The sequence below is a fragment of the Balearica regulorum genome, chromosome 1, assembly GCF_011004875.1.
Source record: "Balearica regulorum gibbericeps isolate bBalReg1 chromosome 1, bBalReg1.pri, whole genome shotgun sequence".
Lineage (NCBI taxonomy): Eukaryota > Metazoa > Chordata > Aves > Gruiformes > Gruidae > Balearica > Balearica regulorum.
Window position 1 is genome coordinate 23,618,074 of NC_046184.1, and position 25,134 is coordinate 23,643,207.

General features: G+C 36.4%; 1 protein-coding gene across 2 annotated transcripts in view; it reads left to right on the top strand.

Annotated features, from left to right (window-relative positions):
- The window catches only part of GRM8 (glutamate metabotropic receptor 8), a 360,387-nt gene extending 341,134 nt beyond the window's left edge, over nt 1-19,253 (top strand). Inside the window, exons 10-11 of one of the 2 annotated variants that reach the window (XM_075742925.1) lie at nt 12,851-13,152; nt 18,342-19,253. In XM_075742925.1, the coding sequence (XP_075599040.1) occupies nt 12,851-13,147 (297 nt within the window). In that variant the 3' untranslated portion in view covers nt 13,148-13,152; nt 18,342-19,253. The remainder of the gene's footprint in view (nt 1-12,850; nt 13,153-18,341) is intronic. The other variant, XM_075742922.1, reaches the window with a different exon arrangement.
- The last annotated feature ends 5,881 nt before the right edge of the window (nt 19,254-25,134 follow it).

Here is a 25,134-nt window from a genome sequence, read left to right on the forward strand (position 1 = left end):
TAATCTGAGCTCAAACAAAGATTGCCAAAGTAAAATTCAGAGCATGAAAAGCCACATAACCAGAAACCAGTAAAAACATGGTTGGTAACCAGCACAAATGAATCTGGCCAGCTTTACACAGCAATCATGTGCCATCACAGTGGGACATGAAATGTCCCAAAGCAAAGTTCTGCTTGCTAAGTTGTTTGTACTCTCATAGGTTCTACTGAATCAGTGTCTTCTGCTATTTGACATATGTTTGACAGTCCTTCTGTAAAATTAGGTAATAAAGTCTGTGGAGCAGGGACTGTTGCTCTGTGTTCTGTGTTTGTGCACTTCCTAATATAAATAGTGTGAATATATTGCCTAAGCTTTTTTATCTTGTTGCTGTTCATATTAGACTTTTGCCCAAGATGATAATTTTCAATATGCACCAGATTCCTTGTGTGTGGTTGGTGGGTCACCAGCATTTCAGGAGTAATGTGGGTTATACTCACATCTGAATAATACAAGGGAAAATGTATGTTAGAGACTCCTCTGTTTTCCTACTGCCTCCAACAGCTTATAAACTAACTGCTCTTAAGGTGCCCCCTGTTTCTGCTCTGTCCTTAAACTTTTCCAGGTTGTTGTCTCCACCCCTGGAAATCCCTGTCCTCTGCTTCTGTTTTGGCTAATCTAGATTATGATTTTTGGCCTAGATTATAAAGCAGTATAGGCTCTTTCAAAAAGTCTTATTTGAAAAGACTTATTTTGAAAAGTCCTATTTTGAATGTCCTTTTGGAGTGAACTTTGAAAAACCTGTGGGTTAGAAGCAGTAGAAAACGTATCGTGTATAGTGTGCAACATACCCTCTGCACTGCAGCTGGGAACCTGGCGTCTATTTCTAAAATCCAGTTCAGGTTAGTGACGGTTTCATCCTGCTCCAGAGCTAGGTAGGGAATTCACAATGGCCTTCTACAATGAATGAAATCTGACAGAAAAACTCCACTGGAACAGTGTCACAATGAATTATGGAACAAAAAAATCAGAGTGACACCAAGGCAAGTAAACATTCAAGCGAAACTTTTAGAGATTAGCAGTAACAGGGAGGAAATACTTTTATAATGTACATATTTTTAAGTCTAATTTTGGCCACTTATACTGGAGTTTAGTTAATTTATTTTTCTAAAAGATCAGAGAGAAAGTTAATGAAAAATATTTTTATTAGTTTATATGTTTTGGTCAATTCAGCACTTGGAGCAATTCAGTGTTAGTTCATTGAAGGCAAGGGTGCAACCATCAGTGGGTTCATCCTGCTGTCATTGAACTTATTCTGACATAAGGAATGGACTCAGCAAACATTTCTAGACAAGGCTAGTACTAGAGAACAGCCACTGTACGATTTCTGTTCACAAATTGCAATTGAAATGCCTGCTAAGGGCTGAAGAGACTTGTTTGATTGTTTGTTTTTCTTTTTGTCATTTCATTTTAGCTGCTTCCTTGCTCATTACATTGTTCCCATTAGCATAATGTATTGGTTGTGTTTGCACAGCTTTTCCTGCCAAAGGCTGCCCTGCAGTTGTACAGCCACTGGGGTAACCAGCTGTTACTTATTTAAGCCTCCATCATTTTGTATGACAGAGTAACTTAATTATGCCCTGCTTGAAGATGCTAAATAAAATTATCTTCTGAACAAGTGTACTTCACTTAATATTTGTCTCTGTCAGGTACTTGAACTCTGACACTTAAATCATGTGCACTAAATAAATAAACACATTTTAAACTAAACTTAGTAGCAAGGTAATTATTACAGTTAGAGGTTGTTTTATAGTATTTCTAGAGCACAGTTATCTCTTTAGCTCAGGTATAATGCATATTTAAAAGAGTTCAGAAAACAGAAACTAAAATGCAGTTAATAGCAAAATACACCAGCAATTAAAGTTAGACTTTTTCCATGTTTTGTGAATATAGGAAATAGATCTTCAGTCAGTATTGGTCATTTTAAAAAGACAAGATTATACTACTTTATAAATTTCAAATCTGGACAAGAAAAAAGATTGCTTTCTACTCAACAATATATTCTAGTTATAAGAATATGTCAGTCAACAGCAATGATCTCTCCATATTATAGGAAGCCATTTAGTTTTTATTTTAAACCTGGAGTATGAATTAAATCCAAGCTACAGGGTTTTTTTTCATTTTCCTGGTAACATCTTTCTTAGTGCTCTATAAGGCAGCTTGCTTTCTTTCTTTTTTTCATCACTAGACAATTATACATATGAAAGTGACGATTTTGGGGTTGCCAACTGGCTCCTTGAGTTTTAAGTGTTCCAAAATGTCAGCTCCCATATTTTCAAATGGATTATAATTGAATATATGCCAATCTACATGAATTTATTTTGAATAGTTGTCCACCTGCCACATTTGCTTGTTGATTTAGCCTTAGGGCAAATACAATCTGCATTCAAAGTAGATATCTGAAGACTGAATTAATAACAAACATCTTATATAAATTAAATTTTGCTAAAAAATTATAGAAGTGCAAAAATAAAATGTTCTCTAAATTGTGCTGCATCTTATCCAGATGAATTGATCTAAGTTGAGCAAATCAGAATGCATTTGACCAAAGAGATTTTTAATTCTCTAAGTATTTGAAAGGAATATGAAAGTGATTTGAAGGCTGGGCTACATCTCTGGTAGAAAATCTCTGGAAATCTTATAATAAAGGAATATTTTTTATTAAATACAATTGGAAATCAGGTTGAAATTCACCTTTGTACAGACTACCCAGATGTAGCCCAATAAATATGATTTTTTATTACTAGAAAAAAGCTACAAGCTTTGTATCGACCTGTCAGTGTGTGCTTTTGGGACATATTTTGGCTTGTGTCTTGAGCTCATGTTGGTTGTGATAACATTTGTCCAGTGGTTGGGAGACTACTGCCTAACTTGTTTCACCTTAACTCTGAATACTGTATATAGTAAAGATCTAACAAACCTGTGAAGCCACTCAGTTACGAAGTAACTGGGACTTAATTTCAATTAATAAGCAGTTAATGGGTGATGATAGACTGATTGTAGATGGGAATTCATTTTTTAAAAAGAGCAAATAAGGACATGTGTTAGAAAATGTGTAAAAGTAACCTCAGCTGGACCCAAGACTAAGGAGGAGGGAGCACTGGTCATCAACACCATGCACCCTCTCCTGTCGAAGGACTTGGGATGCTGACAACTCAACATAACCTCCCATTCCCTCTCTTCTTCTTGTGGAGTGCTGAATCTGTTGTCCTTAGAACCAGAGGAGCACAGACAGGGCGTGTACCACTGCAGAAAAGGGACTGATACTCACAAGTTCATGTATAACAGATTTAGCTCCATTATTAATGAGATTTTCCTGCAACAATTAAATAATTTGAACAATAAAAGCTAGTATAATTATAACTGGATTAATAATATTTGCTATAGTTTTGATTAGGCTGTTAAGATTTTAATTAGACTAACAATAAATTCTTTTCTTGGCATTTTGCCCGTAAGAAGATCTTAAGTGTAACACAATATACCATAAAAATCCTACTTCTACATTATGTTGAAGATTGAACTAATATATAACATCAGAACTACTTTTAAATAATCTCCTTCCTCATTTTTTCTATGCAGCACAGACTTTTTCCAATATGGTTATTTAATATTGAGCTGTTGAGGGGGTTTTTTTGTGTGTGTTCCCCCCCCCCCCCCCCCCCCCCCCCCCCCCCCCCGCCCAAGTATTTGGAGATTTCTTAGCTTAGTTTAACAAATTGTGAGTGCCTACTTTCTACTGGAGCTTTTGGAGTTCAGTACTCCTGAATATTAGGACTGACATACATAGTACAACAGACATAGTAGAGATTCGTCTTACATCAGTGGTTGACTACTTGGTGTTATTTATAGTAAAGTTGATGAGATGAATGGGTCACATAGCCCTTTAAAAAACATAATACTGTAATAAATTGTGTGCTGTGGTATATGTAAACTGTATGATAGTGTAATATCTAACCTAACTTATGAGAAGAAAAAAGAATCATATTGCCTACTGATATTTTCAATTACTTTGAAAGTCTGCAAGGCAGTGTCTAGCATTTTCCATGAGATGTATAATCCTGCAGATGGACCACTGTAAGGGAGCAGACTTTTGTTTATTACTGCTCTTAATAAAACATTATAATAAGTGTTGGAGATGAAGTAAAGCTGAACATTTTTTCCCTTCAAAAAAGTTTCTTATTCCCAATGAGCAGAATATTTGATAATGCAACACTTGTTTCAGTCTAATCATTTCCATCTTTTGCCAAAAATCAGCATAATTTCTGATGCCAATGTTCTAAGATGTTATCTGTAAAACCACAGACTAGGTCTATGGGGGTTACACATCCAGAGAGAGCTTTTTCAAATGTACCAGTTACACAAGAGCTGAAGCATCTGAAACTTGTATACAGAAATAAAGAGGAAGAAACAGACCCAAGGAATTGAAACAGGCACAAAAGCCAATTTTCTAGATTTTTATAGTTAGAGATGACATTTGCCAATAGAAATGACAACTGGTATTAATGTCTACCATGTTGAGAAGGCACCATGTTGTTATGAATCATAGAATGGTTTGGGCTGGAAGGGACCTTTAAAGGTCACCTAATCCAACCCTCTGCCATGGGCAGGGACACCCTCCACTAGACCAGGTTGCTCAAAGCTTCATCCATCCTGACCTTGAACACTTCCAAGAAGGGGGCATTCACAGCTTTTCTGGGCAACCAGTTCCAGTGTCTCACCACCCTCACAGTAAAAGATTTCTTCCTTATATCCAGTCTATATCTACCCTCTCTCAGTTTAAACCCATTACCCTTTGTCCTGTCACTACAGGCCTTGCTAAAAAGTCTCTTTCTGTCTCTCTTATAAGCCCCCTTTATATATTGAAAGGCCACAATAAGGTGTCCCCAGAGCCTTCTCTTCTCCAGGCTGAACAATCCCAACTCTCTCAGCTTCTCTCCATAGGAGAGGTGTTCCAGTCCTCTGATCATTTTTCTGGCCCTCCTCTGGACTCACTCCAGCAGCTCCATGTCTCTCTTGTACTGGGGCCCCCAGAGCTGGACGCAGTACTCCAGGTGGGGTCTCACCAGAGCGGAGTAGAGGGGCAGGATCACCTCCCTTGACCTGCTGGTCACGCTTCTTTTGATGCAGCCCAGGACATGGTTGGCTTTCTGGGCTGCAAGCGCACATTGCTGGCTCATAACCAATTTTTTATCCACTGGTATACCCAAGTCCTTCTCTGCAGAGCTTCTTTCAATCATTTCATCCCTGCATGGATGCATGGATGTCTCCTGTGTTGTCTTCTTAGGCTCTGTCTAAAATAGTAACTATATTTTGTCAAGAGTATTCACAGGTCATGAAGCTGGTTTTCACAATATAGCTAGATTTGTAATATTAAAATCTCTTAATCTCTTAGAAAGAACAGTGTGGCTGTATCAACATCACATAGTGGGAATCATCCCAAACTGTGAGCAAACTCCTGGGAAGGGTTTGGGAGAGTGTGAGCTGGTCCAGGCCCAGGCCTACTCATGCTGGGAGTACTCTTAACAGTTTAACAGTGCAGGCAGTAAAGTCCTAGTGCTCAGGCCTAAACCATTGCGATGTTTCATTGTCTGCTATACAGACATAGTGGTAGAGTATTAGATTTATATTAGTTGTCCCCCAGCCCTAGAGATCAACTAGTCCTCTTTTAATTTGATATATTGCAGTGGTATCCTGATATACACTCTGTGTGACAAAGGAATAATTCCTCATTAGGAAATGAGATGAAGAAGTACACAGAGTTGGACAACTATTACTAGTCCAAGAGGAAGTTGTTCCCAAATGACAGGACAGATTAGCAAAGCTTGGTGAAGTGAATGTCTTCAAATTCCCATTATCTGAGTTTCAGGAGTTGTCTTTATTTGGGAGACAGCTGCCCTGCTCTACCTCCGTGGTAAAATCAAGTATTGAGAAGTCACTGGAAAGTGTTTGGATGACCTAAGGTTAATTTTAGACATATAGTGAAAAAATGTTTTGGAGGGAAAACTGCAATGCAAACTTTGCAACGTGTAGTTGTGGAACATACTGTTTCCAATGGGCAGTTGACAACTCTGAGTTCTCTGTATCTACCTACCTCAAAATAATAAATACAATGCTAAAAAAAAGACCTAGTAAAGCCATTCCTTTCTTTACATAAAATAATTTACAAGTAGAAAGGGAATACTGATAAATATTGCAGGAAAGGTCAAAATTAGACTTAAATGGAAAATCCAAACAATGAAATCATTGCCATAATTCAGTTTCTCAAATGCAGGTATATACATGTTCTACTGAGGCTAGAAGCTTTAGTAGCTCCTTTCACATCCAAGCTTTAATGAAAGTTCATACTTTTTAAAGCTAGCACACATTTAATTTGAAATCAGTTATGAGATCTTTTCTTTCTCTTAAAGTTTCTGAAAGCAACTGAAATGTACAGATAAAGAGGATTTGTTTTCCTGGTTTTCTGTGCAATCTTCAGAATTACAGCCCACGTTTACTGCTTGAGATAATAACCTAATGAATTTTGTACTTTCATGTTTGACTTCTTCTCTCACAGCCTCATTTTAATTGGTAGTTAGGTAAGGAATTTTTTTAAGAGGTTAAAATATATATACGTTAAGTATTTTCCCATGTTTTCTAACTGAACAAATGTTTGAAGAAGAGTCATTCCATGAAGTTTATCTTATACTTGGCAAATAATCCTGTTATATGAGCAAAACAACGATTGACTTGCACCTGTAATGTTTTTCTTCAAGAAAAGATGAATTTTCTTCCCACAGATCCAGACAGAAAAGTATGTTGTGCATTGAAAGCAATAAAATCTGTACGTGTAAGGTTATGGGGATGGAGGTTCTGCAGAGAAGCATGAATCCTTTTGTTAGCTATTGGCACCTTGCCAGCATTGTTACCTCCCTGTTTATACTCTCCTGGTTTCAAATATATTTGTCTGCAGCCAGCCTCTTCCATGTTGATTTTTGACATGGAATCCATTGCATGGCGTTTCTTTCTGATTTGTGAACACAACTGTGAAACTGTAAGTGCTGTCATCCAGTCAACATTTTAGCAAGCAGCAAAACATGCAAAAACAATTGTAGTGTTATGGCATGTGCATAACTTTAAAAGAAAAAAAGGTCTGTCTTTTTCTAAGCCGTCTAGATTCTGCAGCAGAGGGAGGATGGCTATGAATGCTTTCAGTGTTTTACTGAGACTAAAAAGACTCGTGCTTCCTCCAACACAAATGAAGAGGTGCCATTTTGCTGTCTTTCCCAATCTGCGGGATTCATGTGGATAGATGGCATGTATCTTTATTTTATGATGTATCATTTTTCTTCTGGCTATAAATGATCTGATAAAGGCTTTAAACAGCTGGGAGTGAAGGCAAGAGTGGCAGGAGGGAATGAGAGAAAAAAAAATCCTTGTGGGAAATGAAGCTTGCTGCAGTTCTGGCCTTACAAGATGAAACTGGCTGAAGAAGCTGAGAAGATTCACATCAGAGGCATAAAGTATTTGGTAACAAGGATAAGGGGAAAACTGAGTCATAATTCAATCTTCTGCTCTGTTACTGGCAGTGTGGGACACATTCATGAGTGCCTATCTGGATAGATCTGTCTCGGCACGATAGTTCAGATTCCAGTGTTTGGTGTTGAGGCTGTTTCTTTAGCCTGTGGAGAAAGGCACTTCTAAAGGACAAATTGTATAGAATTAGCCAATAAGAGACAGTAGACCAGCTGTGTCTTTTAAACATCTACTTCTCTTGGGAGTGCAAGTAGGTGAGTTGGACCTACACTAGGCATCCCAATAGCTTGGGATGTACCAAGCCTTCGCTCTGTGATTTAGCACTTCCCTAACTGCTGTACTTGTTTGTCTTCTGTTTTACAACTACCAGCAGTTAGAGAACTTGCACCAAAGTGGAAAATTTATATTCAATTCACTCAAGAAATCACATTAGCCATATCTTCTACCTTGCTAGGGTGTATTATTAAAACCAGATTAGGGAACAGGCTGGGTGGGAGGTACCCTCTATTTGACCTGTTAAAACTGAACAGAAGTGAAAAATAGCATAGAAAAACAGCAGTTCTGGAGGGACCCTGAATATAGTGAAATTAGGGGAGGGCTCAAACCAAAGAAGCAATCTGGACAAAAGTTGTGATACTAACACTTTTTTTTTTTTCTCTGATGAAAGTGATTGTTTTGTGTTGAACTCAAGGCATGCTGTGTGCATGACATTGCCTCTGCAAGCACCAAACTGATGGGACACTACTGGGGACTTGGGGGATATTTCAATTCTAAGCAGTGAAGCCTAGCTGAGAGGTAGTCATTCAGCTACCTGTACTGGGACAATTTGGTGCACACACTTGCTTTAATGCATAGAAATTTTTCAGGTTACCGAGGAGGCAGTTCAGTTTCAAGTATTTCCAAATTGACGAAGCCATCAGAGTATCTGTATTTTTCTAAAATATCCTTTTTCAGTGCCCCAATATGTCACATTTTAAGTTTCAAAGTAGAAAGAAGGAGATACATAGTCCTAGAATCAATGGTAGAAGATAGAAAATCCCTAAATATCCATTTATTCCATTTATCCAAACAGCCATTTTCTATTTTAGCTGCTGAGGCAGTCAGAGGCTATATCCCCAAGCTTGCAGGATCCTTCTCATGAGGAAAGAGTCTAGGTCATTTCTGAGATAGACAGATCATGTGTCAGAGTCGGGGTCTAGATCATTTACATGAGACACAGTCTGTTGTGAGGGGTCCTTTGTCAATTGTGGAGGTGGAAAACAGTATATAAGAAGTCCTGTATCAGTTCTGGTGTGGGGCTGAGGTAGGGGATGGAGACAGGAAGGTATTTAGGCCTCAAGCTTTTTTTCCCATAGCATAAAGATATTTTTTTCCTCATGCTACTATGATTTTAGTTTTCTGTCTTATATCTTCTGACTGTCAAGAACAAGGAAACTAGATATAGCACTCTTTGTTACATCTGTGAAAGGTTTTATTGGACAAAAAGTTTGTAGTTCAGAAGGGATTTTAGTGTGAGGAGTGCTGAAATTCATTTCTGTGTAACCATGAATCGTTGTGAGAAAGGGACCTTTATACTCCCGTAACTTAGAGTGAGCTACCACTGTGAGACACATGAAAAATTATTCAGACCTCATATCTTATTAAACTGAACTACTTTTGTTGCTCCTTGATTTTTAGAGCAGCTAATTCTGTAAAAGTTACAGGTAGTTATGTTCCCAGAATAATAAAAGTACCCAGAATGCACAGCCATAAAACATCTTTGTCCTCTTGTCAAGGATAAAATAAGGTAAGAGTCAGACAAAAGTCAAACCAAGTGTGTGGCATTCTGTTTGCTAGACTTGTGCTTCATCTGGCTGCAAGAAGGGAGATTCCAAAGATGGGAAGGGTTAGATGCAGAGGGAGTTCCTGTCCTATAAATAGACTCTCAACCTGAAGATGAACATTTGAAAAGAAGTAGGGCCTGTTGTGATAGGACAAAGGGTCATGGTGTTAAACTAAAAGAGGGTAGATTCAGACTAGATATAAGGAAGAAATTTTTTTCAGTGAGGGTGGTAAAACACTGGAGCAGGTTGCCCAGAGAGGTGGTAGATGCCCCATCCCTGGAAACATTCAAGGTCAGGTTGTATGGGGCTTTGGGCAACCTGATCTAGTTGAAGATTTCCCTGCTCATTGCAGGGGGGGTTGGACTAGAGGACCTTTAAAGGTCCCTTCCAACCCAAACTATTCTATGATTCTAATAGGAAAAGGAATCAGACCCAGACTGGCATTGACAACTAGTCTGTAGCTGAGTATGCAACTGCATTAGCATGCAGAGTCAGGCTGATATATAAACCACACGCAATGTGTACGCGTAAGTATATGTTCAAAGCCTTCCTCTCAAGGTCTAGCAAGTTTCTTGAAGCCCTTCTTTCTCATTAGCTTCATTAAAGAGTGAGTAGTAAGGGTGATCCATGCAAAACAGAATCTCTGAGGCCGAAGATCTTCTGTCAGAAAATTCCCAACTCACTCTAGTTTCAATGTTTCAATAATTATAGTGGCTGGTTCAGAAACACAGCAATCATTAGAAATAGATCCCACTGCATATGAACGGTAATCTGCAACATGAAGCTCTCTGTGATTTGGATTGTTTAAAAATAGACTGTTATGTTGGTCATTGCATTTAAGTCCACAGAAAATACATTAGATGTAACGATATAGCTCATGCAAAATACCTGCACTAAGTGTATTTAAATCCATGGGCTCTTACTATTTCAGTGAATGCATGATCAGATATAGAGTTGATTCACTTACGAGCCTTGCTTGAATGTAAACCTTCAGACAGATGTTGTTTCTCTTCAGTATTTGTAAGAGCTTGGCACTGTGGGACTTTTTATCACAAAAAAGGTAATTGACACCTACCATAATGCACGTATTTGTTGCTAATACGACTAGTACCATTACATGAATGTGTGTATTTGACCCTATAACATCCAGAGGTTCCTTATCCCTTTTTTCCCATCTAACTCTTGTACTGAACCATGAGAGAAAGATGAGCCTTACAGCTTGGGTACTTGATAAGGACTTAATATATATTTAAATGCCAGGCATTGTTACAGATTCCATGGGTGAGGCTCAGCTAGCCACTTAACTGCCATGAGTTGGATTTTAAAAAATGGTAATGCTCCAGAAATGATTTTTTATGTTTAAAGGAATTTTCGTATGCACTACAGTTTGTTAAAGGTATTACTTGCATTGATTTCAGTTTTGCAAATCCCATTAGGAAATATATACCTCTTTAGGAACCAAAAAACTTTTCCTTTTGGACACGACTTAAAGCAATATTTAACCCTAAAAACCACTGTCAATTTAATTTGAGATCAACTAATGTGGTTCAGAGAGAAATGGATATGTCATTGGTGCTGTTTGCATGTGAACATGCATCTGCGCAGAGGTCCTTCCACAGAGGTCTGAAAACAACTGCTTATTAATGTAACCGTGTGAGGTTTTCATTAGAAGTGCTCATGCAAAATGTAGGTCAAGCTCTGCAAAATGTAGGTCAAGCTCTGCTTTCAGGCATACCACCACCATTTTGGAGCTTGAAAGGAACGGAATTATTCCACTGGTGTGAGAAAAGACTGTATTGTGTATATTTTCTAATGTATTGTCTTGGTGCATTATGGAAATGAAGGAAGGTGTTGGTCCTATAACTTTCCTCAGCACAATAGGAAGACAATTCTGATCATCTGATTTTCAGTCTGGTGCTGTCCCTGAAAGCAGGTTCAGTTTTTTACAAATTTTGAAGCATTGTCAGTCTTTTCTTAAAGAGTAGATTGGACTGTCCCTCATTTTATGTTAATATTTGGCAGTTTTCTGTACAATTATACAGATACTTTGCAAGGTAATTCAGAGCGACAGTCCATGCTTCCAAAATACATTTGTCACATTTCTTACCTAACATTGCTTTAAATGAGAACACAGTTTATTTGTGATCTCTAAGGAGAAAGTATCTAATGGAAAAACTTTGTAAGCTGAAAGACATTAAAAAATGTTCAACTATAATAGTGACTGCACACGAGTTTATTATACCTCTACTTTTCTGCCAAGGCCCAAGTTACCCAAGGGTGCTTAATAAAAACAGGTGATCTGAAGCTGACATTGCAGACAGACTTACTACCTTATCTCCAGGTTAATGTGATAGTATTGGCTAGCGCTTAAAATCGTGCCTGACAATGTCAGTGAATCCTCTGCCAAGGCAAGGAACAGGCTTTACTTCAGTATCTTTTTCGGTGTAACAACATGATTACTGAGACATTTCCTACTCAGTTTAGCAAACCATACAGAATTGTAAAGTAAAATTGCTGTCTCATAAAATGTCACATAAAATATAATTTCCTAAGAAAAGATAAATGTTGAGTAGAACTACAATTAATATTTCTAATATACTGTCTGAATACTTCTCCAAATAGAAGCTTCTGTTTGCTGTTCTTATGGAGTGATCATCACCATCTTCTTTCATGGGACTATGAAAGACCAGCGTTGCTTTCTTTTTGTAGGTGGTAACAAACAATAGACAGACTCACTCAGAAATGTCAGAATTTCCTTTGTTTCTATAGGGGACTGAGGTCCTCTGTGATATGATTTCTTAGTTTCCTGATTTTCTGTTTTCTTAGGACTGTGACATATTAATATATTTATTGTGTGCCAACAGAGCATTGTGACTAGAATCCAACAGTAAGGTTGAAATGTTAAAAACAAACAAACAAAACCCCAACAAACTCAAGAATATTCAAGCTTCACTACAGAGAAACTTTTTTTTTTTTTTTTTTTTTTACAAGCTTGAAACTCAGAGAGTATATCAAAGATTTCATTAGATTCTGCATTATGCCTGCTGCCGGTTGAACCATGCTGCATGTACTACTGAATCACCACATGGAATATTGTTGCAGAGACTTCTGTGTACTAAAGTAGATGATACAAGGCTAACCCTATTGTCACTCCTCTTTTCCTGTACCAACATATTTGTTTATTTTCTGAAAATGCATTGCTACAGCATCTTGATTACTTTTATGACAAAGAAGTTTAATAAATATTATGTTGTTTCTACCAGCTACTCTTAAGGTTAAAGAAACAACATGAAACAGACATATTTGACTATAATCAAAGGCAACCAAAGTCAAGGGTCCTTCTGATGTATGTACAGAAAAGGAAGAGTGTTATTGGTTCCCTTTCCACTTAGTATTTTTAAGTTAATTACTTTATTTTCCTTCTTATAATAAATCAATATAACAATGATTTTTATGTTGTTGTTTCTTTCCTTCCCCAGATGTACATCCAGACAACAACACTTACTGTCTCCATGAGTTTAAGTGCTTCTGTGTCTCTGGGCATGCTCTACATGCCCAAGGTTTATATTATCATTTTTCATCCAGAGCAGAATGTTCAAAAACGGAAGCGGAGCTTCAAGGCTGTAGTGACAGCTGCCACAATGCAAAGCAAACTGACCCAAAAAGGAAATGACAGACCAAATGGCGAGGTCAAAACTGAACTGTGTGAAAGTCTTGAAACCAACAGTAAGTCATCTGTAGACTTTCCCATGGTCAAGAGTGGCAGCACTTCCTAATAGATGTACGTTCACAAGAATGCACTTTCTTTTATTAATAAACTTTATTCTTTTTGTTGTTTGTTCTGCATGACTCCAGAGATGTGTCAGAATTCATGTACTGCTGAATGCAGGAATGCCTAGAGTTGTTTCAAACAAATTGTTTTTCACAGGAGGCTAGTAAAAAAGAAATAAAAAATAGCACAAGCAGATTTTGGAAAGCCACATCTTTTTAAAATGATCTGTTTTAGCTAGTGCTAATTTGATGTGTTGTGCATTGCTGTGCCAGTCGTGGTATGTCCTGACAGTTCATGAGATGTATTTATGGTCATCATTGTATATTCAAAACTCAAAGGCTGTTGAAAAAAATATAATGAAAACAGTTAACATTGTTTTTATTTTGCAGTTAGATATGGAAGTGAAAATAATGCTTTTTACCTTTTCACCTTAACTTAATATTTGTTGACTTGTTCATTTGTCACATGAGTACTAATGCTTCCCAGAATAACATTTCCCATCCAGGTTTTTGTTGTGGTCTTACTCATCTTGGTACAAAATCGTGATAATTCATATACAGCTTAATCATTATATGTTCTAATATGTCATGGGCTAGTAATGGGAAGAAGTTCTTTCCCATGTCAGAAAAGTTCTTGAATCTTGCCACATCTCTAAATTTCCCTGGTATAGAAGAGAACAGAGGTTATAGCTTCCATTCCACCACATGGCATACAGTCTTATAAACTGGACTTCACAATAATAATTATAATAATAATAAAATATGAGTAGAGCCAGTAAGTTTACCCCCAGACCTTAGCAGTAAGTGAGAATCAGTTTTTGTTGCGAAGTTAGAGATCACATGGGATGGACAGCAGCTGTTACAGTTAAAGACAAATTTTTCAGTCATTTTACTGCAAACGAGATTTTTTTTGAATTTTTATTACTTTTTGATGATGTTGACAGGAGATTGAATAGTACTATTTTGCTTGAGCACATTCAGAGAAGTCAGTACCAAGTTTGCAGAAAATTATTGTACTTATTTCAGAAAAATGCAACCCCCCACTGAATTCAGTCAGAGTCTGCCAGATTGAAGACTATATAAAAATAGTCCATGAGTTTACCATACTATAGTTGCTGATGCATGGAGGATACTCAGTGCAAACCAATTCACTTGAAAAACTCATGACCCTTCAAAATCTGTAAATCTGCTAGACTGAGCTATGGGTTTATACAGTATCAGATTATGACATATAACTAAGGACAAAAGGAGAAAGGCAATGAAATGCCCTGTGCATCAAATAATAACATGGAAACATGAAGAACTCAATAATTTCTCAAATCTTCAGAAGTCACCAAAAGAAAATTCAGAATGGGAAAAAAAAAAAATGTGGATTTTGCTGAGTTTGCAAAATTAAACTTCTGAGGAAAGGTCAAAGAAAGGACTCTACAGTAGGGTGAAAAAGAGTATTAAAAGAGAGTCTTGAGTATCTGATGTTTATCTACAGTAACTAATTAAGAAATGCTGTGTCTGGTATTCCTTAAACTATGATTATGCATAATTCATTGGAACAGCTGCTATTGGAAGCAAGTCTGCTATTCCAGTAGTATGATGTATGCAGGGTAATGCTTCTTTACTGTGCTCGAAACATGATTCTATCAGTAGCACATCTATATAATTCTGAGCTCACTAGGAGTATACCCTTCTAGGCTTTGATCCAGGCATCATAGTGCTTCATAGGCAAAAATTGAGTCAAGTCATTTGCACTCCAGAGAGTTGTCCCTATATAATTGAGCTCTTGGCCTCAAGAGGAGTTTCTCTGTTCCTCAAAATTGTTCCGTACCATTTGGATTTGATCAGCTTCCCTCTTTTCTGTAAAAAGAGTTATTGTTAAATCTTTCGGAGGTTTCTGTGAATTATCAGCGCACAATGCCACACAATTCCTTTCCGCTAGGTCAATAGTAACAACCTCTCAACATTACAAAATTTCTTCTTGCACTGACTCCATGTGAGGTAGGTCTTTCTTTTCAGTGATAGTATATGAAGGTGATCAGAAAAATCAGGCTATTCCTGGTATACCAGAAGTGGGTAGTAAATGTTTCCCACCATTTCCCAAATACTGGTAGCGATAACAATACTCATAACTAGGTAAGAAATAAGATGAGACAGTCAGGTAATTCCCTTTGCTTCCAATCCAGAGACAGCTCTACTCTGTCTGGTTTGTCCTGTTCCATGTAACAGACTTTGTTCCGTGTTGTCCTCCACATGAATACAGTCATGTTTTTTTGTGGAAATACATTCATATTCAGTGGAAACCAAATTGTATCTGGGAAACCAGATGAAAAAAATATCCAGATGCAATTACGATAGGCATAACAATGACAATTTCTTTAAATGCATATAGGCCAGATCACAATAATAATTCTAAATTGCTTTAGATCCTCTTTAATTTTATTCTTTTTCTTTTTGTCTCATTCCAACAGCAACGTAGTAACTGGAGCTAGAAAAGAGCGCTAATTCCATGAAATATTTTGAGCCAAGTCTGTTACTTTTTCTGGCCATCTATGCTTGCCAAATGTGGTTCATGTTATTACTATGAAATGCTAACAGTCTTAAAGAGCAGGACACCAGCTGCTGAAGCTTTCAGATCTCCCAACAGGAGCTATAGGCTTATTACAGTGAACTATAACGACACCGGCAATATTTATCGAGTAAAACCACGTTGTTTGGAGATGAGATTAGATTTAATACATTTTGAACTACTATCTACACTAGCTTCCTGTGCTATCATTTTTTTTAAAGTAACAACACTCAGAACTCAATAGGTTAATTTTTGTTTCTTTATCAGTCCTAGATTAATTCTGCCAAAACCATTTAAGTCTCAGATATACAACAAAGTTACAGCAAATTAACAAGTTACTCTAAATCAGCTGAGGGGTAGTAGCTACTTATTTCTGTATTTTGAGCTTCTTGCAAATGTCCTCACATAATTCAGCTTACTGAGTTGTGATAAATCCGATTATGTTATATCGCTGTGGGCTAAAAACGTACACATGAAAAGTTATCACAGAACTCAACTGATAGAGGGTAATGTGGTAAGCTAGCTTAACCTGATCATGTGTTTGAGCCTATTTGCAGGACGAGGGGAAAAAATAAACTATGCTCCCTCTGTCCTTTTGTTCCCAAGTGTGCAGAGTTTGCAGATGTGCATTTATTTGTTATTTCTTAGCTGGGAACAAAATCCTTTTATGCTCTAAGGAACTTGGTGCCATTTCAGCAATCCTGCATTATTTTCAGAAGGAACTTAATGGGCCAAAGGAAAAATAGAATCCTCTCGGAAATCCAGCTGTGGGAGCATGGGAGAGTTCAGATGGGAGCAGTACATCCCATCTGAAAGATCTGAAAGATGTAAATGAGGCTATATTTGCTTCAAGTGTCCCAATACATGCAAATAAAGCTATTTCATGTTGGTGCTCGAATACCGTGGTCAATTACGTGGAAGACTTGCTTAATGTGCCAAAAGCAATCCTTTCATGAATTAGCTTTTCCAGACACTAAGTACTGGACCTACCTGTAAAAGTGGAAGTAAGAAATATTACGTTTTGCAGCTTCCTTTTGATTATTCATTCTTATATATGCATTCTTAGGAAACAAAAAATTATAGTGATATGTGAATTATAATCATATGTTTCTGTTGTGTCTTATAAAATGGCAAATGCAATATTAGAATCAAATTTCTCAAAACCCCAAATAAAACATAGAAGAAATAGCAAGCTGCAAACTTAGTTATTTATAGTACTTAGTGTTGTTTTGCAGCAATTTTAGTGGTCTTTTATTTAGTTTCCCTTTGGTGCAGGACAGAGAAACTGTCATTTCTTCGTTTCTGTAGTCTGTTCTTCCCAAACCATAAAATTGTTGGGCTGGATTTAAGAGTTGGCATGAAGAATCCTTTTCCTATCTCTCTCAGCTGTTCCCACCAGATTCTATAGAGAAAAAAAGAAATGGAAGGAAGGAAGGAAGGAAGGAAGGAAGGAAGGAAGGAAGGAAGGAAGGAAGGAAGGAAAGAAGGAAGGGAGGGAGGGAGGTATGGGAACAGAATTAAGATCTTTGAATCTATAGACCAGACAACTGTTGTGCCATCAAGTTATTTTCATCCTGCCAGCTGCAGTCTTCACTATCATAAGCAGACCATGTCTGTAACAGATGGAATATAAAACACATTTGGGAAGCCAAATTCCTCTTTATGCAGTGTGACATAGACCTTATTATAGAGATAAAAAAGAGACTCAGTCCCTCAGCAGTCTGATTTGCCATGTACCCAACTGATTTAAAATTAAGGAGCTGCCTATGAGACCTGGTGTCATCACTTCCCTCTTCCCACCACTACATTAGCGCAACAGTGGAGACTTGGCAAAGGGATGAGATATAAGGGCTAGAAGCTGACACAAACTTCCACGTACCATTCACAGTTGTTCACTTTTACAATACTAAAGGAGTTAACTTTCTCAGCACATTGCCTCATTCTGAACAAGGGGTATCAGCTTTGCTCCAAGAAAGAAATGATCAGTTGATCATCAACATAAGGAGACCATAATAGCATGGAAGCTCTAAAATACAGCCTAGGCCCTCATAAGCATTTCTGCTGGCTCACTTATATGCAGATGCTTTGTGTCTGAAGGTTCTCCAGGGAATTTGTGCTGTAGGCACCAGCTACTCAGTTTCGGTAACTTGGAGAGACGTTTCACATGTAAGGCTTTGCTCCTTTCAAGGACGATAAACCTCCTTCTAGATGGATAACCCACCACTAGCTGAAAAGTTGTTTGCAACCAGTAGAAGAGAGAGAAAAATACAAGCTCTAAATTAAAAAAAATCTATACAGAAATCAGCCAAAATAATATCAGACAAATAGTATGTTGAAATTCTGTTATGGATATGCTAAAACCACTCAGCATTGTTCCTCTCTATTCACCTCTGCTTCTCTAAGTCATAAACAAAATAAGTTATGATCAAGAACACAGAACTTGAGATCCAACTTACCGCTTATATACATGTTTAAATTATCTTCCTTTATTCCATGAACATGGGCCATGCTATTTGGAAATATACTTGGACACCATCTGAGTTCAAATGCTAAATACGCTTTTTTTCCTCTTCTCTTGATTCTAAAAATCCTGAACTTTGTTTTTTGTTGTTGTTTGTTTTTGGTTTTTTGATTTACAGCCTCCTCTACCAAGACAACTTATGTCAGTTACAGCAATCAGGCAAACTGAGCAGGGATGAAATTCACTGGAAGACCTGCAGGATGGCATCTTGCAAACAAAGACTTTACCACCACCAGAATTCAGTCTTGGAAATATCAGTAGACTACATTCAAATCAATAGTCAGTCTCCTAACCGACAAGGATTAAACGAGAGGCAAAAGGCAAAAAGAGACAGGGGAAGGAAAAATCCAGTTTTATAACATAGAGACAGAGTGTCAATCTTCTGAACTGTTCACTCACAAAAGGAAGCAAATCACAAAAGGAAAACAAATGTTAGCTTGTGAAAAAAAAATGCTGTTGAAATAAATCATGTCTGATGTTATATTTGTAAGTACTTTCTTGTGATTGTGACAATTTCCTTTCCTGTCCTACATTGTTCAACTCGTAAAAGAAGATGAGTTTGTTTCTTGTGACGGCTGACTGAATTAAGTCCTGGGTTATGCTAAAATAAATGCAATGGTCAACGCATGCTAATTTTTATACAAAATAATTTATTTCTAATAATAAAGGAATGTTTTGCAAATGTTGAGACTTGTTTTGTTGCAGTTTTAAGGAAAAGAAGTCCTTACACTGTTGTCTATTGTTTGTTTAGAATGTGCAGTAAAGGTGGGTGTACAAATAAAATAATAATAATGGCATCAGAAGAATGCAGTGTAAACTCTAAGCATGTGTGTGTGTGTATGTGTGGATGTGTGGATGCATGCGTGTATGTATGTGCATGCCTGCATGCATGTGTGTGTGTGTGTGTACTCTGCAGTGTGTGAATTTATTTGTTCAAAGCTTTGTGACTATATTTTCTAATGGAAGGATTTTTTTCCCCCTTCTCACCCTCAGAGTAAGTGCATTTTATATGTTTGTAAAGTGAAGGAGTCCTGATGGTAATTATTTTGTATGATTGTATTATATTTTTGAACCTCCACTGATAATTTTGATCCTTTTCATTTCTGGAACTTACGGTTTGTAAGACTTTATGACAGCTAGACTGGATTAAGCTGGAAATCTATTCAGCCTAGTATCCTGTCTCTGACAGGGGGATGTAGCAGATGTTTATCTCAATAAAGGTGACTTTAAAATAACAGGAGAGAAATCAATGGAGAATTTGGAAAACGGTAACCTAGTGGATATATGTACTATTGCCTTATTAACACTTAAAAATCAAAGAAATAGATGTCCATCTACAATCTTCACATCTTCTAATTCCCATGTCAATTGATTGTGTGTGCATTAGAAACGATGATGCAAAGAGAAAGCCAAATTAATACAGATAACTATCATGTTAATAAACCCCTCTGAAGATGTTTAAAAAAGACAGCTAGGGACTTTCCACTTTGTTACTATACCTGTGATATTCTTTAAGACTTTTTCACTCCGTACACTACTTACCATTCCTCAAGTCAACAGGTCTTCACAATCAGTAGGTTATTAAATGTTATTTCTCCTGAATTAGCCTGTATGGCTCCTTGTGCTTTTTTCCCTCAAAGGAGCTGTATTTTTATAACATATTTCAAAGAAGCTGTGGTGGATCCTAAATTACAGGAATGAAAGTTGAAGTATCTGAAACTGAATCTCTTTCTGGCACAATGTTAACATTTAAACTCCAGCACAGTCAGCAGACTGCATGACAGTGAATTTCCATTTTCAAAATATTTGACAAAACATGGTTGGATTTTCCTAACATTTAAATGCCTGGATTATAAACTGATGATTGCTTTGGCATAGTGTGATATTGTGTGTTTGGCATGTGTGATATATTGTGTGAAAATTCCTTTTTTGACTATGCCACTAACCCATGAATCCCAGACCTATAAACCAATATATGCTTAATTTTAAGCATGTAAGTACTGCAGCTAATGCAATAAAACAACAACAACAACAAAAAATCATAAACCCAGTTTTAATTTTGTTAGCTAATATCTCATAAAATTAAAGCTTTTTGTAAAATACATTGTTTTAACAAGACAGACTTCCATGTCTAGGATGGATTTCCTAAGAGAGAAAGAGAGAGAATCTGTTTTATCTGAAAACTAATGTTTTGGTACAGTTTCTTTTCCAAAAACCTTTGAAAAGTTAAGTTTTCAATCCATAATAAAGTTCCAAATATTTTGTCTGTAATATCTATACATAATAATAAGCATAACAATATGCATTTGAAAAAGCAGTACATAGGAATTACCTTTAAAACACATTTCATATACACATAAACATATTTTATATGCACATAAAGATTAGTATATGATATATGAATATCTTCCAGTTTAACAGTGGTCCAAAGAAAACATTATTCTGAACAGATTTACCAAGACTAATATACACATTTTTGGTTGAACAGTAGAGTAAAAATGCAAATTATTCTATGCATTTTCTATGTCATTCTGTCTGAAACATGGAGTAGAGTAAGGCTATGAGTCTTACTGGCAGTAATGTAACTCATCAGATTAATGAGCACACAGTATGAATTAAGGAATGAACTGGGCATTTTCAAAATACAACAGAACAGCATTGGGCTGCAGGTGTCACTTCTGTAGAGTAGTTATGTGCAGTTTATGCATTTGAATAGAATGGTGCATATTTATCTCATGTAACTGTGATCAACAGCACATTCTTCTCTTGTATCCCTCTAGAGCTATGGAAGAGCAATGCATTTTATTTCTGAAAGAAATGTCGACGTTATTCTCTTCAGCTTAGGAGACTTTTTCCTGTACAGAGAGTAGCAGTTCTAAAGATTTTTTTCTAGCAACCTGATTTGTGAGTTCTGCTTCCAAGACTATATATTCACTTAAATTAAAGTCCCGTTTGTGCAATAGGTTGTGCATCATGTCCTAACTTCTAGGTTAGGTGACCTAAATTTTGTGACCCTATCTGAGCCCTACTTGGGGGATTATTGATTAAGAGACTGCAGTCTACAGCCTCTAACCAAGACTAACTTTTTCAGCATCTTTATTGAACATAAACAGTTCAAATGAAGGAATTAAATACTTTACAATGATTGATTCTAATTAGGTTAAGAGTAGTCTTTTTTTTCAGTTTATTGGGGCTTTGTCTCCAGTTTAGCTATTATAATAAAAACAAATCTCCTAAAAAAAAATACTATAAAGAACCAGAGAATTGTATAATACAGTTGAAGGAAAAACTGCTATAATTTTGCAACATGAGTATAGAAAAGGATAAACTTTAGAAAAATTGCTTGCACTGTTCTTTACTCTTTATATTGCAAGATCCATTTTTGTGAGAAGATTGGGAGAATTCAGTCAGAAGAGAAATCCCACAGAGTCTGTTGTTATTGTGTCTTTGAATACTCATACAGCTGCATATTTTTCTTCTCTGCCTATGAAATAGCCACCACTTAATCTTTCTATACAGAAAACTCATTCTTTGGGGTTTTTTTAACAACTTCTGTTTCTACCTTGTTCTACTTTTTAACTGATAGCATTGACATTCATGAAGATACAGTTAAACCATTATCAGCATTTTCATTAACAAAGACTCTGCAGGTTGAATCTTGGCATGTATTGTCTTAGCGTATATGCAAAAGAATATAAATGGAAAATAGAATTATTTAGGTAAATTAAAATGAAAAGCTTACAGACAAAATAATATCCTGAGGCACATGTAATCAGAAGGTGGTAACAATTTGAAAATTGAGATTTGGCCAATGATCATAATATAGTATGTCTAGTTATGTACAGTACAATTAGAAAAATTAAAGAAAAAAATATAGGAAAGAACCATAGAAATATAAATGTTCAGAATCCATTTTCACATACCTTTTCGCTCCCTTCCCATCAAAGCATATTGTGAGGGCCTACTGCCCTAATGTAAAAGCCATTCAAGTTAATAAAGATCTTACCTTTAGTTTAGGAGATTTGAGATCAGGCATCAGACAATTTATCATTAAATTAAACTATGGCTTTTTGAACTATTAATTTTGATTAAATGGCTGTCACTGAAAGCTACATTACTTATATATCAATCTTAAACTATATATTAATTGATAATTATAACCCTTAAAATGCTTTATGCATATAAGTAACTCTTGTATAAATCACTAAGTGTTTATAAAAAAAAAATCTGTGCAAATTAGATTGTATGAATTAAATGGTGTTACGGGACAGCTAAGCAAGATCTTCTGTTGACCTGACTTTGAGACACAGGGCCACTCTTAAGTCACCTAGTCTTCACTCGTATCTGAAAGCGTGCAGCAAGTAAAGCTACAGAGGATCATTTTAACCTGATCTAAACCAAATGATTGTTGAGGGGAAAAGGACCAAATAGTGAAATTATTAGAGGAGTATAGACTGTTATAGATAACTCCATTTAGGACTTATTGAAATTAAACACCTCAGTTCCTAAAAGGATCTAGATATCAGAGCTTTCCATTTATAAACACGGAATGGGTAAATGTCCTGAACTGACCTGCAGTCTTAGTTCTGCAACCTTTCATTGCCTCACTTCATGAATGTCAGCAGTTTATTGTGGAAAAATTAAAACGCATACAGATCAAAGCCTGGGTTGGTGCATCTAGCTTGCAGACAGGTAACAGGGTGAGATTCCCTGTCAATGGCACCGTCTTCCAATAGAGAAGCTGTCTCAACATATAAATCCAGTACACGCTAGTTTTAGTGTATTTTGGCAAGATTCCCTCTCTCCTATTAACCATACACTTCCACAGACCCCAAAGATATACTGTATGCTAAAGATTTGATACAAAGTCAAGTGAAGTTCGCAGGAGTCATTTAGTAGACTTAGTCAGAACGACCCAGAGGGACTGGATGATTCTACTTATTTCTAGTCCAAACTGTAACCTCAAACCATCCAGTGACTTATAAATTGGATGGGCAATACACAATGTCAAAACACATTCCAATCTAATTTTTATCCAGAAGAAACTACCATTGTTATGAATGAGGTTCAGTGGTAAGACCAAAAGATGTATGCTAAAAGCACAGTGACTGAAGTACTATATTAATGAAAGCCTGCAGGGTATGGTGTATGCACATTTGTGAGACAGCATCTGAAAATGTTATTATCCAAGTTTTGTTAAACAAGAGGTTTATCTCAAGTATTTTCAGTCTACTCAGATTTCACAGTAATTCAGTAGCGGAGATCTTGAAGTTTAATAACGAAACTTTTGTGTAGGCACAGCAATTTTTTTTTCATCTAAAATTATAAAAAAATCTTTATTGTACAAACTTAGGTTTTAGTTCCAATCATGGAGAAGCAGACTACAGTTTTAAAATATTACTGGCCATTTATGTGTGAGTGAGCTGAAGCAACTCCATCAAGACACACAACTTTGTTTTACTGAGATCAGGAACAAGTCCTTGATCTTGTTTTGTGACTACAGGCTAGACACAATGAGATCTGAATGACTCTATGTATAAAGTCAATGAACCAGAAATTAAATGGAATTTATAGGCAATACTTTAACTGTTCTATAGAAAGAGTAATGGGCTACTTTGTCAAAAATCCTCTTTTCAAGAAATGCCAAAATAGCAATTTCCACAGCAGGGTTTGTAACTAATAGTAATACATCTCTTCCAATGAAATAGATAATTTTTATAACCAAGGAAATAAATGAGGGAAGCATTCCTAACAAATCCAGTTTGTATTGGAATACAACTTCCTTACTTATGCATCTACTTAAAGGCAAAATGTGAAAGAAGACATAGCATGGTGGATGGATAAAGAGAAAATGTCTTTCTTGCAGCATTCTTTTGTAATGCTTTGGTTTGAAAATGCGCATGAATGATCCAGTATATTTCACCATCACATCAGCCATTAAATAAAACGATAGCTTATCACTATTCTTTCAAATAGATTATGATGTGCCATCTGGTGTAATTAAGAAATTACATACGGATCTACACATTCCGGCTAAATTCTAAAGAGCAAAATTCAATGACAGAAGAGGTAAGCATTACTTTTCCCAGTTTCACTGGTATCTAATCTAATGGCACCTTTAGCATTTGTGGTACTGCAATTGTTTGCATCCAGAAAACACCATTTCATATTTTACATGGATGTTTCATTTGCTGTGGATGATTACTTCCTGCAATCTAATTGTGAAATGGTCTTTTTCGCAGCAAGAAGTAATTTCTTTCTGACTTTATCCTGAAATTTCAGTAGCTAATAGGAGACCAAAGTATATGTGTCACTAAACCTTATTATGTTTCCCAGGAAAGTAAATGGTTGTGATTAATAGGATACAGCAAATACAAGAAGGTATAGATCTTATCTGTGGACTACTTTCTATACTTCTGAATATATGCAAGTTGTATTGTCTCCTTTTAGCTTCTTACTTGGCTTAAATTTACCAGTAAAATAATGAAAACTGCAAAAATACATTTAGTGGAAATAATCTGTTGCATCTATGCAATGATAACAAGTTGGCTGGTGTGAAAGACATATTCAGCTGGAAGAGTTTTGGTTATGTTAACTTAAAGGAAATTGGAAAAATTAATAATGATTCTATTAAAATTTGTCAGGAAATAAACTGCAAATTAGGGTTATGTTAAACTTATTTCAGTAACAGTCTTATGAAGATTTTCAAAGTTTGTCTGTAAAATGTCACTGTAGGATCCTTTGTACATTTCATGAATGTTGATAACTCTGTAAATTCTTCCATCACATTGAAACACTAAACTAATGGAGAGCAATAGTTTTTCTTGTTTGGCATTATAGTATGGCAGCAGGTGGTTAGCTCCCAGGAACTTACTATTTTCAGCGGCACAGCAGCAAGAAAGAGAACAGAA